At 44.7% G+C, this 15,887-nt stretch overlaps 1 protein-coding gene across 1 annotated transcript in view; it reads left to right on the plus strand.

Annotated features, from left to right (window-relative positions):
- Nucleotides 1–1,895: 1,895 nt before the first annotated feature.
- Nucleotides 1,896–15,887, plus strand: part of LOC147889790 (tubulin gamma chain) — a 49,276-nt gene continuing 35,284 nt past the window's right edge. Inside the window, exons 1-4 of the mRNA XM_087391400.1 lie at nucleotides 1,896–2,205; nucleotides 2,357–2,561; nucleotides 2,931–3,038; nucleotides 3,317–3,717. Of these exons, the coding sequence (XP_087247526.1) occupies nucleotides 2,077–2,205; nucleotides 2,357–2,561; nucleotides 2,931–3,038; nucleotides 3,317–3,717 (843 nt within the window). The 5' untranslated portion in view covers nucleotides 1,896–2,076. The remainder of the gene's footprint in view (nucleotides 2,206–2,356; nucleotides 2,562–2,930; nucleotides 3,039–3,316; nucleotides 3,718–15,887) is intronic.

Consider the following 15,887-nt stretch of genomic DNA (forward strand, 5'->3'; position numbering starts at 1 on the left):
CTTAAAAAAATAAGTAATCAATAGAAAATCTTAAATATTCATCAATTAAAGACAAAAGAAACTTTTGATATACAAACTAATATGCAGGATCTATCAAATACTTATTTGAAGAACAGTCAACAATAAAATATGGCAACATTAGACGAGGTACGTTTTCAATATTACGCATTGTAGTATTTCGTCACATTAGTTTATATTCAAATTTATAATAGATTACTATTTCGCATATATTTAATCAATTTAAAAGTAAGGCCCGATTGCTCAACAAGATCAAGAAAAATCAACAAAAAGAACAAAGGGACAAAATTATTTCTTGTATACAACTCAAATGCATCTAGTAAACATGGCTGGAAAGGAACCAAATGAATACATTTATGGATGGAGCACATTGTAAGACCTTAGGAATTTCATGGATGACAATCAACATGAAGTATAACAATGGAAGGCAGAACATGGAGATAAAAAAATGAGAGCTAACGGTTGGTAAAAAAATTAATTTATAAAAAATTATTAAACTTTACATATTAAAAAAAAACATATGCATAATATCAATTCAAACATAATGCAAGTCTAACTAAGTACATAATTCAAAAAATCACAAAAGAGGACGATATCATTACTCCAATAATGTTGAGAACAGAAGCACAAGCAATAATAGATAAGCACTCAGAAGGAATTTCTGCTTATTGCCTTGAACTTCTCCACTTTGGCTACAATGGAAGCTTAGCCGAACTTCTCAAAATAGATCGTAAGATTGGAAATGTCATACTAGCGAAGTTCAACAACATGTTCCAACCATATGATTAAAAAAAAGCAAAAGAGTTGCCATTTACCATAGAAGGTATAACTTCCATTATTGATTTAAATTTTGCAAAAGAAGCGTATGGCGAACATGTTGAGTTTTTCCCGACTCCACCAAAGAACAATATATTTCAGCACCCTATAGGTATATTCTTGACTCCATATCTTGGAATACATACAAACTTCATTTTCTAGCACACATAAAAAAACTCATCGTACTTCATTTTGCTATTTCAAATAGGAAATCGCGGAAGAAGACAAAGAAAAAGAAATTCTATGTATTGCTACATAAAAATGATATATTGGACAAACTAGTAATCTTGAAAAACGAATAGCACAACACTAAACCAAACCTCCATTAAAAATGAAACATGATGTTAACAGGTACAAACTGTTCCACTCGAACTTCAAAACAGAAATCCTAGCCACCACACAAACTTAAAATGCAAAGTAGATACACTCGAAGAGAAATTCATAAGAGAACTCAACACAATTGACTCGACATATGGCTACAATAACCTCAGTGGAAATCCAACATCTACAAAAAAAATTTACTTTCCAAAAAATAGAGACATAATCTAGTATATTTAAGTAGAAGCCCATTTTCAATACATGTAAAGGACTTCCTATTTCAAACTATAGTTAAGTCATACTCTTGAATGACTCTTAATTCACAGCATATATTACTCAATTCTTTCCATTTTCAAAGCATTACGACTTTTTTTCAATACACATAAAATAATTCATGTATGAACTATTATTAGTTCATGCTTTTAAAAACATCATGTTTTTAGTGACATATAACTCCATTTATAAAAACTCCAAAAAAAACTAATTTTAAGTATACTAGATAAATTTTTATGTATTGTTAGTCTTATAATAATATTGTAGTGTATTTCAAATATTTCTACGATTATAGTGCTCTTCTTGGATATCATAATTAATACTTCTCAAATTGCAATTTTACATAAATCTAAGTTATAAATTCACTGTAAAATTAAGACAAAATGGAAAATATTATTAAAAAATTTCTAAGAAATAGCACTAAATTCATTTATATATATTCTAGCTCAATACTGTTACCTGCCCGGATCTGGTTAAGTTAGGCCAACATTTTCGAATGCTGGTGCTTGTGCTGTACTCTTTGCGCTCTTGTGCTCGGTGCTGTTCTTCGATACTTGGTTTGAGCTCATAACATGGACACATTCGAATGATGGACGTGCATTTTTGAAAGCGCCCTCATCGATCGCTTCTCAACCTGTCGTCTCCCACGCAATGCCTCGCGAAATCATCACCTTGCAAGTAGGACAATGCGGCAACCAAATTGGAATGGAGTTCTGGAAACAGCTCTGCTTAGAGCACGGCATCAGCAAGGAAGGCATGCTCGAAGATTTCGCCACTCAGGTCTGCCTGCTTTTTCAATATTTTAAGATGCACCGAAGTGCTTCCTTCGTTTCGTCTTGCTAAAGAGAAAATGTCCCTAGATGATGTGTTCGTAAGAGAATGCGCTCTTTCCAGAGACCGATCCAGTGATGTCCGTAGTATTTTGCAACAGGGTGGCGATCGGAAGGATGTCTTTTTCTATCAAGCAGACGACGAGCACTACATACCAAGAGCTTTGTTATTAGATTTAGAACCCAGGGTCATCAATGGTATTCAAAACAGCGAATACAGGAACTTGTACAACCACGAGAACATATTTGTGGCTGAGCACGGAGGTGGTGCAGGAAATAATTGGGCTAGCGGTTATTATCAGGCAGGTTTCTAGCAACCCTTTCTCAAATTTGTCTGTTCAAAGGTCTTGGTATAGTTAAAAGGAATCGCTTAAGAGGATGCGTGTATAAGTGTGGAAGTTTAGAGCACTTCTTTTGTACGCTTGTGTACAGAAGGTCGAATAAAAACATATGCGAATCTTAGGACGATTTCTGCCCTTATTTTTCAAGACAAAAATGTCTGCGATGAACTAGTTCACTTTTTTGTGTATTATATCTCTCTGCAAAGAGCATTACCAGAGAATTGAACTCAGACCGCCCCAAAATGGGCAGAAATTCTGTTGAAGCTCTCATATATTTCTGATTGATTTGTTGTTGAAGTTATCCTTATCCTTCAAAAATTTCCACTGCAGGGAGAGCAGGTTGAAGAGGATATAATGGACATGATCGACAGAGAAGCTGATGGAAGTGACAGCCTTGAAGGCTTTGTCCTTTGCCACTCAATAGCAGGAGGGACAGGTTCTGGTAGGAATGGAATACCTGTTGGCTAGTTTCTTTCATCGTCTTTGTAGTTCTAGCCTGCCTTAGGCTCTTGAGGCCTGGTAGAATATCCTTGTTGGTAGGTATAGAATGTGTGAAGGCTACAGAGGACGGGCTGTTGGACCATGTAATCTCCACTGTGAATGCCTAACTTTTGTTATGATTCAACATTTGTTGCTTTTCAACAAGCATAGGTCCTTTCCTTGTCCCCATTACAGCATTTTACCTTTTTGTAAATCGGGCCTCTTTATTGTTTGTGACAGGGATGGGTTCCTACCTATTGGAAGCTTTAAATGACCGCTACAGCAAAAAACTAGTGCAGACATACAGTGTTTTCCCAAATCAGATGGAGACAAGTGATGTGGTGGTTCAGCCATACAATTCCCTTCTGACATTGAAGCGGTTGACATTGAATGCAGATTGTGTGGTAGTTCTGGACAACACTGCATTAAACAGAATTGCTGTAGACCGCCTACACATTCCCAATCCAACCTTTGCTCAAACCAACTCCTTGGTTTCCACTGTCATGTCGGCAAGCACAACTACTCTACGCTATCCAGGATATATGAACAATGATCTTGTGGGTCTTGTTGCGTCGTTGATACCTACGCCCCGTTGTCACTTCCTAATGACTGGATATACTCCACTTACAGTGGAACGGCAGGTTAGTTCAAATTGTTGAAGTCACCACTTTTGCCAATCGGCAGAGTTAGTGTGTAATTTACATTGCATATTGAAGTTTGTGGGGACATCTGATGGCATTCGTTCTGGGAATTCTGCGAGTAAGATGCAGGAGCTCAAGGCTCTTCATAAGAAGATTAAGTGATGCTATATAATAATTGCATTTATGTCCAGCTTTGTACATCTTCCGTGTAGTATCTGTGGGTCAAATGAATTATCCCACATAAGGTGTGGGAATGTTACTTGGAAGCATGTTAGTTGGAAGACATGACTCTATCCATTTAGGCAATAGGTGATGGTTTCCCAACATGCAACCCGCACTTAATGCGTGACACTTGGCACATTCTGCTATTCGTGGGATCACAGCCACGCTGCCCTTTGTGCCATCAGCTCACTGTTGGAGATGTGTGGCCTTGGGCAGACGACAGATCTGTGCAGATCCCGCAAGACATGTCAGCCAATCTGAAAGATGGCAACTGTTGGGAGTAGTGACGTGACATGATCTGACACATTAATAATGTGACATGATCTGACATTGCATCTGTGTGACTAATATTGAAATGTGTTGCTGCTGCATATCTGTTGGTGGGTTGGTTGCGGCTTCTGTGTGGTCATGTGTTGTGGTTGGCCATGATCTTGGTTTACATGATGACAGGGTCTACAAGTTGTATTGGTGGCAGGTGTTTAACCACATGAGGATGTTAGGGAGATAATGCCTTAACCCCTTGTGGAAATGCAGATACGAAAAGGGCTTATGGTGGCGCTGTGTGCCACATTAATTATCCCACATAATGGCTGGGCATATTAGTTGGAAGACATCTCTGATTTGGGGTTGCTATGGAAGACACATTAGTTGGACGACATCTGATGTTGGCGTCGCTAAGGTCTTCCATACCTAGGATATCCTTTATTTGGGGTGTAAAGCCTAGGGTGTCCAGGCAGTCGGGGAATGGGTCCCCTACATGCGACGGTACTCAATGCATGACACTTGGCTTCGACTGTACTCAATGCATGACACTTGGCCTATTCTGTGCCTTCAGGCTCATGTATGGATGCCTGTGCAGAATTCCAGCATGCCTTTTTGCAGCTTCCTGACTACCTGCAATTTTAAACTCCATACCTAGTGCATAGCTCCCCCCCCCCCCCCCCCCCCCCCCTCCCTCCCTACCCCACCCCTGCCCCTTTTGTTCTGCGACTTTTTCTGGTACCACATACCCTTGCAGCATGTCCTTGGAGGCTTGGCTTCAAGGCTTGCCTCTCCCTGCCCCTGTCTTGAATCCCAGGTCTCTTCAACTGATGGGCTATCTCTAGCTTTATTCCCATAAAACCATTGAGTTGCCTTTTTTTCATACAGATGTAATCTTTTGGGGTCTCTGGGTCTTCTTTGCAACATCTTTTCAAGTGAATTGTTACAAGTGACATGCACAGCTTTGTACATTCTCTTAATCAATTTAATTCATCTGATCTCATGCTTCTTTTTAATAAAGTTGTAGTTTTCTGTAGCATCTTATCTTGCTGGTGGCCAATGCCCCACCTTTGAGTCCCCATACGAGGACATGGGGGCAGTAGATCCGGGTCAAAGGCGGTAAGTACGGGCTGTGCGTACCCTGAGTTAGGCCTGCATGTAGGAGCAGGCAGGGCTGCCAAAATGCCAGCACTTTTTGTCTAGGTTGGGGCCTATATATAGGCTGAAAGACTGGCCCAGTCGTGTGTGTTTATTTCAAAAGATCTTTCTTCCAGTTTCTCTATATCTTGTCATGGCTTCTGTATGCCAATTCCAGTTTTGGTGAGAATGGGAAATTGGTCCGTTGACAGTGGACAAGAGGGCTGGCTCATCAGTGATTGATGGTTTAGACAATAGGAAGTGTTCAATCAAAGGTATTGGGAGCATTTCGTATATTGACTCAGAAAAGGACTCAGGAAAGGATAACGTACTTTCCAATGTCCTCTATGTGCATGATCGTTGCAAGAACACACTTTTTGTTAGTTTGATAGCGAAGAACAGCATGAAAGTGGAGTTTGATGACAAGATCTGATGGAAGCACATAGGAAAGTGCAGGCAGGAGAAGTAGAGGATAGTTTGCATGACGTTTCGACAACATTCACCCACATGGTTATAGTTGAGAGGCATGCATGATGCCAATATTGTATACATTCTATCAGTATTGCTATGGTCAATTATCAAGTAAGATGGATAGTACTAACAAACAATGTAATATTGGCTAATATTTTTCAATAAAGACATGTACTTCCTTCTCTCTTGATAGCAGGTGTTAATGACCTTGACACCCTCAGCCATTTGCATGTCCCTTTTAGGCGTAGAAAACTGTTCTTTCTCTATAGGATCGAGTAGTGGAGGGGCACATTGTTGGCTTTACTCCCACTCCACAACATGTTCAAGATTGGGTCCAAGCGAGTTTAGCTCTAGAAGGTGGTCATATTCCGGGTGTCACCATTTATGGAAAGTTTTTTTTCTAGTCCAGCTTAACTCCTTGGACATCACGGAAGTAATGTTGGAGCAGAGTCTTGTTTACCTTTGTCCTTATTTGGTTTGTTTATCCCTTGGTACCATGGTTTCACCATGGATAATATGCAGATGACGAATCATGTATCGACGTATCCCAATGCGCTCCGCCTCCCAGCTATTTTGTCCTTTGTCGGGGCCTTTTCAGCATTGTTCTTGAGACCTTGACCACAATAGCTTCAGTACTCAGTGATGATGGAGTCTCAAAGCTATCATGATCGTGGACAACCTAGACAGCCTCTCAGAGGAGATACTTTTAGAGACCCTGGATGGAGGTGTCTTTAGGCAAAGGGTCAATGTTTCAGGCTAACCAAGGCAATGCCTATGTTGCAGAGTGTTGGGCCACTTGCATGTACCTTGGCAGTTGCCCTTCCCGTTGTCCCTAGGGTCCCAGAATGCTAGCAAGAGGATAGCGGGGTAGGAACTTGCACCTCCAGATTTGAGCTAAACCTCCTTACTCGCAAATCCCATGGGTTACCCCGACAAATGAGGTCTGGAGTAGGGTGGAGAGCAAGGAAGTTGGCCAGCCAGCAGCAAAGAATCATAGAAGATGGGCATGCCAAAAGTAGCATGACCGAACATGATTTCAATCAAAGGCCTCCCCACAGGGAGAGTAGTTGAATTGCCTCACCATGAGCACTCGGTCTCTTGTGAGAGGGAGGAGTTGTTTGATCTTCCATAGACATGAGGCCATAGAACACATGATAGATTCCGTTCGCATAGGTTTAGATAGCTTTAGGGTCATCGCTTGGGATCCTTTATGCCCTTGTTCCTCCTTCCTTGCCCCACCCCCATCGCCTGACACTCCGACTACTACTACTACTACTATAGCTCCCGCTTTCCTCCATCCTTCACAGATTGGCCTGCTTCTCTATCCTTGTCCTTCCCTATCGCCCCCTTTGTCGGCTATTATCACTCTCAGTGGGTGATCACCCATCTTCTCTAGTCGGATAGCACGGACCAGTGGTCCCTAGGGAGACGGCGCAGCCAAGAATCTAGTGAGAGACATGACAGACCTGCCAGTGTGTTGATGCAAGGATGAAGCTTTGGGATCTTCCCTTTATGTTTGATAGATCATGAACATAGGCAGCGAGGTTGACATTGGATGTGGAGCTGTTGTGAAGAGATGAGAACGAACCACGTAGGTTGACCTATGTCAACAATCTATCACGGGTTTCATTCCTCTGCAGCATTGATCATCATCAGAGCCTCTATCTGCCAAGGTGCTCTTATCCATTCTTAGGTGCCAAGTGGACAGTCACAGTGATACCACATTTTAGGTCTATCTTTCTCCCCATGGGTTCACGCATTGCATATATTTGTCTTGGGTGTAGATGCCTACTTAGTGACGCCACCCATTCAGCTCATGTATCTCATAGACCCTTTGGACATTCGAAGGTTTAAATAAACTTTCTTTCTTTCTTTCTTCTTTCTTCTTTCTTCTTGGCATCCAATCCTCCCCCCCCCTCCCCCTCCCCCTTCCCACCCCTCCCTGTGCAGTTTCAGGTTTCCTGTCGTCCCGTGGCTGTCCATCCCTCCCTCTCCCCCTCAAAGGCCTCATTGCGATGTCCCTCTTTAGGTCTTTGCCCAACATCATCTTTAGACTCGGCACCTCTCTTTCAGCTTCCAAGGCGCAAGCCTCGCCTAAGTCAATGACATCACGAGAGTTCTAGCTCTTGGGGCCATGGAACTACATAGAGGTATTGTATGAGTACCCCCTCATCTGGGAGACCTTAGGGTGGGGAACCATTGGAGAAGTGGACCTCTCGATATGCCCGTTCTAGGGCTTCAAATTTGCAGCCCCACAAGAGGAGCAGTGGACCTTGGTTTTCTTCAATTCTATATTATGATGGAGATACTAGAGGAGTGGTTGGGATAGACAGGTCGGAAATTTATCTACCACATGGTCTCAGTGCCACCTTCTAGATTGCTTTCCCTAGAGAAAGGCGTGGGTGCGGCAGTGGCTGTGTTTAGTTTATAGGGGAGCAAGAAACTCCAATGACTCATGCATTGGCCTTTGTACCCATGTGTAGTCAAGCTAGGAGTCTCGACCTCTTTCTTGATGTAAACACATTTGGTTCCTATTCCTATTGAAACGTTTCGACATTTCAAAACGTGATCGTATACACATTTTTAAAATCAAAATAAGGATTGAGGCCAAGCTTCTTTATCATAAATGTGGTTTTAGAATCATGAATGTTAAAACTATTGATGCTCAAGCTTTTTAGGCATCACTAAGTGACATGTTTATGTAAAAATACGTTTTTTTGGGGCGAGGTTTATGTTTTTAAACGCGTAGCAAGCTTGCCTCAAGGTGGATTGGACTAGTGATGCCTCTTGCTGGCCATGTAGGCATCCAATCATCGAAAGGCCTTTTTCATGACCCCCCCATCTTCTCCATGAGTTGGACTCTAATGAATTGGAGCATGCATCATTTTTAGGATCAGGCACATCATTAGCAGCAGCAGCATGGGATTTTATGAAAGGAGTAGCAGAGAGTCCTTGTGGGGCAAGTAGTTGATATTGTCATGCTTCCACAACACATGTTTACAGCCTCAAGTATTTGCAGATGCCTTCTTTTCGAAGGGGCTTGGATGTTCGGCTAGTATAGGTATTTGCATCGTAATGGGGCCCTAGCCCTTAAAGTGTTTCATTAGAGTGAGCTCATAGTTGGATGAGCAGCATAGATGGGTCTGAGGATTGGGGATACCCGAATAGGGATCCTCAACGTGTATGCATCTGCGTGCCATCATTAAAGAGCACCCTTTTTGGTGCCAGCTATAGAGAGCCTACGAGATCTGGATTCTTGAATTGTTGGAGGTGACTTCACAATCTGGAGTTGGCGAAGAACAAGCTCGGGAGGGCTTCCTTTGTTGCCATGCCTTCCTTAGAGTGGGGCATGTGGGAGTGGTTTATCTTTGCTGTGAGGGGCCGGGATTCTTGGTGTGAGGATGAGTTCTCTATAGTGTATGGGAGTTTGAGGCTCTCCTTTGGGTAGTGCTGCCACGATGGGCTTTTGAGGGAGTGGACAGATTTCACATCGGTGATTGGGCCATGCATAAGGGGGGAACGAGTTTTGGAATGCTCCTGGATTCATCTAGGTATATACATGCATAAGGGGAATTCACTGGCATTTCGCCCAACACAACAATATTGGACTGCTTCTGAGGGTTCACGTGGATGCATTCCATACGTTGTGCAAGAGACATGATCTGAAGGTCAGCCTTGGTAAAACCAAGGTTATGATCTTCAACACATCCTAGGAAGCCATGCATCAAGAGCATCTTGGACGGATTACGGTCGAGGTTGTTGCCTACACATATTTGGGAGTTCTTTTCTCTGGCCTGATTTTCGCGATGCGACTAGCGATGCAAGACCGACTGAGTAGGGGATACGCCACACTTGCTAGGCTTGGGCAGAGTGCTTTCACCCTCATTTCCAAGATCCTTGGGCCAATCCTCTTCTCTTTGATTCCTTGGTTCACCCTGCTGGCATGTATGGCTATCCTTTCTGGGAGCCTGATCTTTTAGAGGTAGACTGGGCTCTAGTGGAGAGGCTCGAGGTCCTCCCATTAGTAAGCTGTCAGTCCCACTCCATATCGTTTTGGCTGAGTTTGGGGCTAGCCTCACTGTAGCTTGACGCAGCATTCTAGGTGACCACATATCTTCATTGAATCAGGGATTATGGTTCTGACCTCAGGCCAACACAGGTAACCATCACTTGTTTTATTTGCATCTTGACATAAGCAACTGAGGGTAATGAGTGGTGTTGGTATGCCCGTTCATGCAAATGGTTTGGACAGATTTCCTCGCTTTCAGTATAGTACTAGCTGCTCAAGGCACATAGACAAGATCAGGGTTCTCAGCCAGACCCTATCGAAAGTCTGATCATTGAATTTGTTTAGTCGGATAGTAGCCAAGGCCTAGAGCAAGAGATACGATAGCCCGTCAGCGTGTAGATGCACAGATCAGATGTGGGGATCTTCCCTCCATGTTCACCGAATTGGAAGCACGACTTACAGGTGTGACAGGCCATTGTCCAATGCAGGGACGTGCCAATGCAGGGCCATGGCTAGGAGACCATAGCAGACCACGCATACTGATTGATGCCAGTGCTCTATCATTGGGTTTCATGCCGCCGCAGCCCCATACACTCTCTTTGTTCCGAGATCCCTTATTCATTCTTAGCCGCAACGTCGACTTGGTTCCTCAGACAACATACAAAGGACCACCACAATGACGCCACACTGCAGCTTCCGTCCTCTCCATGGGCTCGGATACTTTGTACTAGTGTTTATGTTCATGTTCTATTTGTCTTGGGTGAGGCTCCACCCATTCAGCTCATTGTATGTGGTTTTTTCAGTCTCATAGATCCCTCGGTCTTTTGAAGACTTCAATAGACTTTCTTTCCCTTCTCCCATTGTACTACAACAGCCACGATAGGGGCTCCTCTAGAAAGGGTTGAGGATTTCAGCTGCATTGTTTCTAGGAGGAGGAGGTTGAACAGGCCATGGCACATATTTGGCTGGTGGACGATGCTCCCCCGCAGTATGGGTAGGCCAGATGGACTGATCAGTGATGATGCCATTTAGAGGAGAGATGAAATCTCTAGTCTCATGTACTGCAGCACAAGCAGACCCTCCATGAGAGAGAGAGTGCTCAAGAGAGACCTAGCCTCTATCCAAAGCTTAAGGAACAGGAGCCGGCCTCTCAGTGGTTAGTAGGCAGATACAAAAACGCCAGACTATTTTTGGGCCTGTAAGAGCTCCCTCTTGCTGTGCCGTTTGCTGGGCCTCTGCCCAGCTCTACAGCCCACACAATGGGCTTGTTCTGCAGTCAATATGCCCCTCTTCGAGGCTTATGTGAAGCCCCACATGTGAGTAATACAATAAAAGTACCCACGTGGACTGATCTGCCCTGTAGGGTGGATCAAAAATAAATCTAAGAAGGATAATCATGTACTGCCCATGTGGCAGCCTCTTCATTCCTCTCCCTCCCTGTATTTCTCTTGAGGACTCACTTATTTGGGGGTTTACAACTGGTAGTAATGAGCCGTTGTGAGCTGCCTCCACTCCTCGAAGAATGTGCTCCATGTACTCCTTGGGACGAGCGCTGAGGAATGCGTTGAAGGCGTCTTCTATGTGTGGTCAAACACTCGTATATCAAATTCCAGTATCTGCTCTTTGATAGCATGGTCCCTATCATCTGGAAACCACCCTGCATCATCCACACTGCTTACTTACTAGATCTCCTTTCTCCATCTTCATCCTAAAAAGTTCATTCTAGAGCATAAGTGTTTGGATAGTGTTTATCTTGTACAAATCTTTTAGTATGGTCCAGGCCTCCTCTGAAGTATCCGCCAACTGAATGTTTGGAATCAGTGCATCTGATGTCATGTTAATGATCAAAGATAACATTTCCACATCCTTCTCCTTCCACATATCTGGGCCATCTTTTTACCATTATCTTACCCGCGGCATCTGTTGATCTTTTAGTTTTAGTTTTTACCTATGGTGACTTTCCAAATCTTCCTAGCCACTGTTAGAAATGAATCACTCAAACCTCCACCCAAGAACTCTCCAACTCTTACACACTCAACTCAGATAGATGATCACAGATGCAAACAAACACTCTCTCAGAAATAAATATGGACGGAGAGAGAAAGAGAGTATATTCATCCACCAGATGGTGGGCAGAAAAATAGCTCCAAGGGAGCAGTACAAAACACAGCAAAGTGCTGGAAAATATTGATGGACTCTCTCTCTCACCAACTGCTCCAGATCTCAGTGCTGAACACAGCCTTGGAGAGGGGCTTTCAGTCTTGCACTGGATGCTGGAATGAAGAGAGGAGTAGGCCTTTTATAGACACTGCTCAGGCCCCTTGAGTTGACCGACCAGCAGGGTCGGTACCCTGTCTGGTGGCCGACCACATGGGCCCTAGAAAACCGACCAGGGTTGGCCCTGGTTGGGCCGACTTGGCCTGCCACAGGCCCCTATATAAGGGTGCCCTGTGCAGCCAGTCTGCGCTGCTGCAGGATCCTCCATGTGAGGCCTAAAGCCCCGTTTTACCTGCTGTTGCAGGCTGCAACCAGCCCGTGTGCTGGTTGCCTATGATGCCGGCCTGAGTCTCTCTCTCTCCCCAGCCCTCCTACCTCTCACTGCCCCTTGTCCCCTCAAATCGGGGGCTCACAGGTGTCACGATCTGTGACGTATTCCTTTCTTTATATCTAGACTTATGGATGGTTTGATGAATGGACACTTGTGGAAGGGTATGCCCTTTCGACGGGACACTTCCTAAGAGGCACAACTCTTGCCCTTTCGACGGGACACTTCCTATGAGGCACAACCCTTCACAAGAGACACTCTATTGAAGAGACATTCTTATTGTAATGTACCCTCTCATCAAGGGTCACACCCTTCACAAGGGGTACACACCTCTTCATGCACCTACACTTTGAAGAACACACCTTTTCATGTGTGACTCTTCACTCTCTATATAAGAGAGGCCCAATTGTATGGATGACACAACATCTACACTACAGACATTCAAGCAATACAATTATTCCTTGTTCTCTACTATTTCAGTCTCCTTTCTGTTCCTTAGCACATTTTTAAATATAGTAAATCTAGGATTTCTTACAGTGGTATCAGAGCAAATTTCGCTCCTGCCTGTAGGAAATGCCCCCCACCTTCTAGCGTCGATCTGATACATCTTTTCCGCTAGAAGGATATCCGTGCACATTGTGCATGGAAGAGATGGAGAGGATGAGCGTAAAAATTTTTCGCGCCAACCTTGCCTAAAGTCATCTATGGCCTCTCCATCTCCCACACATCACGAGTTGATGTGAATGGACACGACAAAAATCGTGTCTTTTCAGGTGCTTGGGCTGTCCCAAAACCAAGGGACGCACCTTTTCCACCATCGGACACACCTTTTGATGAAGAGTCTTGACTCCTCACCCAAGGGACACACCCCATCGTGGACAAAAGGACACACCTATTCATGTAGGGACACACCCCTTCATGAAAAGGTGCACCTATTCCAAGGGTCACACCCCTTCGAATAGGCACACCTTTTGACACCAAGTACTTATAAAAGGGTACCTAAAGGGGTTTAAAAAAAAAAACCCAGCCCCAAACTTTAGGTCTACCCTAGATTACCCAAGGGTCACCCACCCTTTAATTTTTGGGCAACCACCGCATGAAGGCAACCCAAACGAAACAAAAAACAAAAGGGACGTACCTTTTCAACGCCTACGGATTTTTTTCGTCAATCAGGTTTCGCTGCCAGCCCCTGCATGTGCGATCACACTGCCAGCCCCTGCATGCGCGATCACGCTGCCAGCCCTGCTCGCTGCCAGCCCCTGCCTCGCCATTTTCGCTGCCAACCCTGCATCACCATTTCGCTGTCAGCCCCCTCGCCATATGCAGCCTAGCCTTGCCATTTGCGGCCCTGGTTACCTGTTATTCCCTGCCAGCCTGCAGCGTGACATCAGCGACAGCCCTGCCTTATCTGCGAAATTTAGCCCTGGGAACTGCAACCAGTTTTCGCCATTGACAGCCTGCAGCCCCCCTTGTTTCGCCATCTTTTCCTGCCAAATCAGCACAAGTTTCAGCCTCCTCTCGCGATGAAGACCGCCTGTTAACAGCCCGGACCAGACAAGCCTCGACCTGCTCCTCGCAAACCACTGCAACATGGATCTCCGGATAGCGATTTGCAAGCCTCTTCTACGCAACAATTTGGCAGATTGAATCATTGCCAGGTGGAGTCTATCCATTCTGCTTTTAAGGATTCTCTTGTCATTCTCCAATTACAAGCAAATGAAAGACACTCCCTTAAAGCATGGGAACCCCTGGTAATTCACCCGGCATTTCAAGGACACCCCAGGCATCAGCTACCACACAATATCGTGTTCAAATTGCACAACCAGCCCATTTCGGAGCTCTTGCATCTTGGGTCTTCTGTGTCACGTGCCCTCCTAGTGATTTGGACCACATTCTATACCTTCTGCGTGAGGCACCTCAGTTGCATTACTTCCTCAGCACAGTACAGGTTGTGTTCCACGAGACACGAAGATACCCAGAACACGATATTCCTCAAGAGTTTGTTGTCCATCTTTGGAGAGAATTTTATCCCTTACCTTCGGCATCTCCAGGGTACTCTCCACCTCCTTCAGCTTCGAGATATCCTACTATACAGGTTGTACCTTCCCCAAGACAGTATTTACCTTCTGAAGGCACTCCCTCCCCTGGATATCCTCCTTTTCCGACAACAGCTCCTTATCCCTTCTCAGATCCGTGGACTCTGCAACCTACTCCTGTCCTCTCACGAGCAGTAACACCCATTTCGGCATCACCAGTGTTACCTCAGACAGGACCTTCTTTACCAGGTTTCCACGGGTGGTTTCATCTTGCCTCGCCTGCCCCCTCCAACATGAGCAACCTCAGGGAGCAGCCCGAATCCTCTTCCAGGAATGGTACAAACTAGAGCGCAAGTTCGCGCTTTTCTCACAGGGACCTCAGATATGTCGCAGCGCTCGCGTGCAGCCTCTCCAGAGATCAAAGACTCAAGTCCAAAAAAGACCCCTGAAGTCACCGTACAAGGCAAAACATTACTGCAACTTCAAATTTCCCAGCTTCAGGACAACATCTCTGACTTGGTCCAGAAAGTTCAACAACTTCAAGATTCTCGCAGTACCACACATACAGAGGATGACGTGACGCAACCAGACGACTATGCGGATTCATTCCCACCAGAGGTAGAAAACACTGAACTACGTGCCCTCTACCGTTTACTCCAAGCTTCCAAAACTAAAAGACTTGACATCAAACTTCCGGAAGCCTACATTGGTCAACGCAATCGCCGAACAGTTGACCAATGGCTCGCAAAAATGCGCATGTATTTTGATACTGTTGACCTCACTGAAGGCAAAAAGATCGCCTTGGCAGCCTCCCTCCTTAAGGATACAGCTTTTCTATGGTGGCAAAGATGCTTCAAGGACGGCAAAAGTGTGTTAACATGGGAACGTTTTGAACACGTGCTCCGTAAGCAATTTATACCTGCCAATGCGGACTTCCAAGCACGTTCAAAACTCCGACAGTTGGAGCAAACTGGCTCCCTGTCTTCCTACATCTCTCAGTTCACCACATTGGTGCTGGAGATTGATGGCTTAACTGAGGATGATCGCCTTCATGCTTTCATCTCAGGCCTAAATTCCTTGTTACGCATTGATGTCCTTAAAGCAAACATCACCACCATAGACGGCGCTATTGCTTACGCAGAGCGCATTACAGATTTCCAAAACATAGGGAAGCAGAGTGCTAATCAGAACTCTACTATGGCCAAAGGTGCTCGCCCTCAAGATAACACCAGGTTTCGAAAAAACTCGGGTAATCAAGGTCAGCGACAGTCTCAAGATCCCCAGAAGACTCAGAAATAATATGCTGGATTCCAATAGAAGCACTCCTCCAAGGATCGCGCCTCTTCTTCTTCACAATGTCATTACCGACATCCCCAACATAAAGGTGCGGCCACTGACAAGAAGAACAATTCCAGCACAAAAGGACTTTGTACCATCTGTACAGGCGACCATAGATGGTTCGATTGTCCCAAACGACCAAAGCAAAATT

This window comes from Dipteris shenzhenensis, chromosome 20 (genome assembly GCF_047967505.1).
Source record: "Dipteris shenzhenensis isolate YYH24624 ecotype China chromosome 20, Dip_SZ_1.0, whole genome shotgun sequence".
NCBI classification, from domain to species: domain Eukaryota; kingdom Viridiplantae; phylum Streptophyta; class Polypodiopsida; order Gleicheniales; family Dipteridaceae; genus Dipteris; species Dipteris shenzhenensis.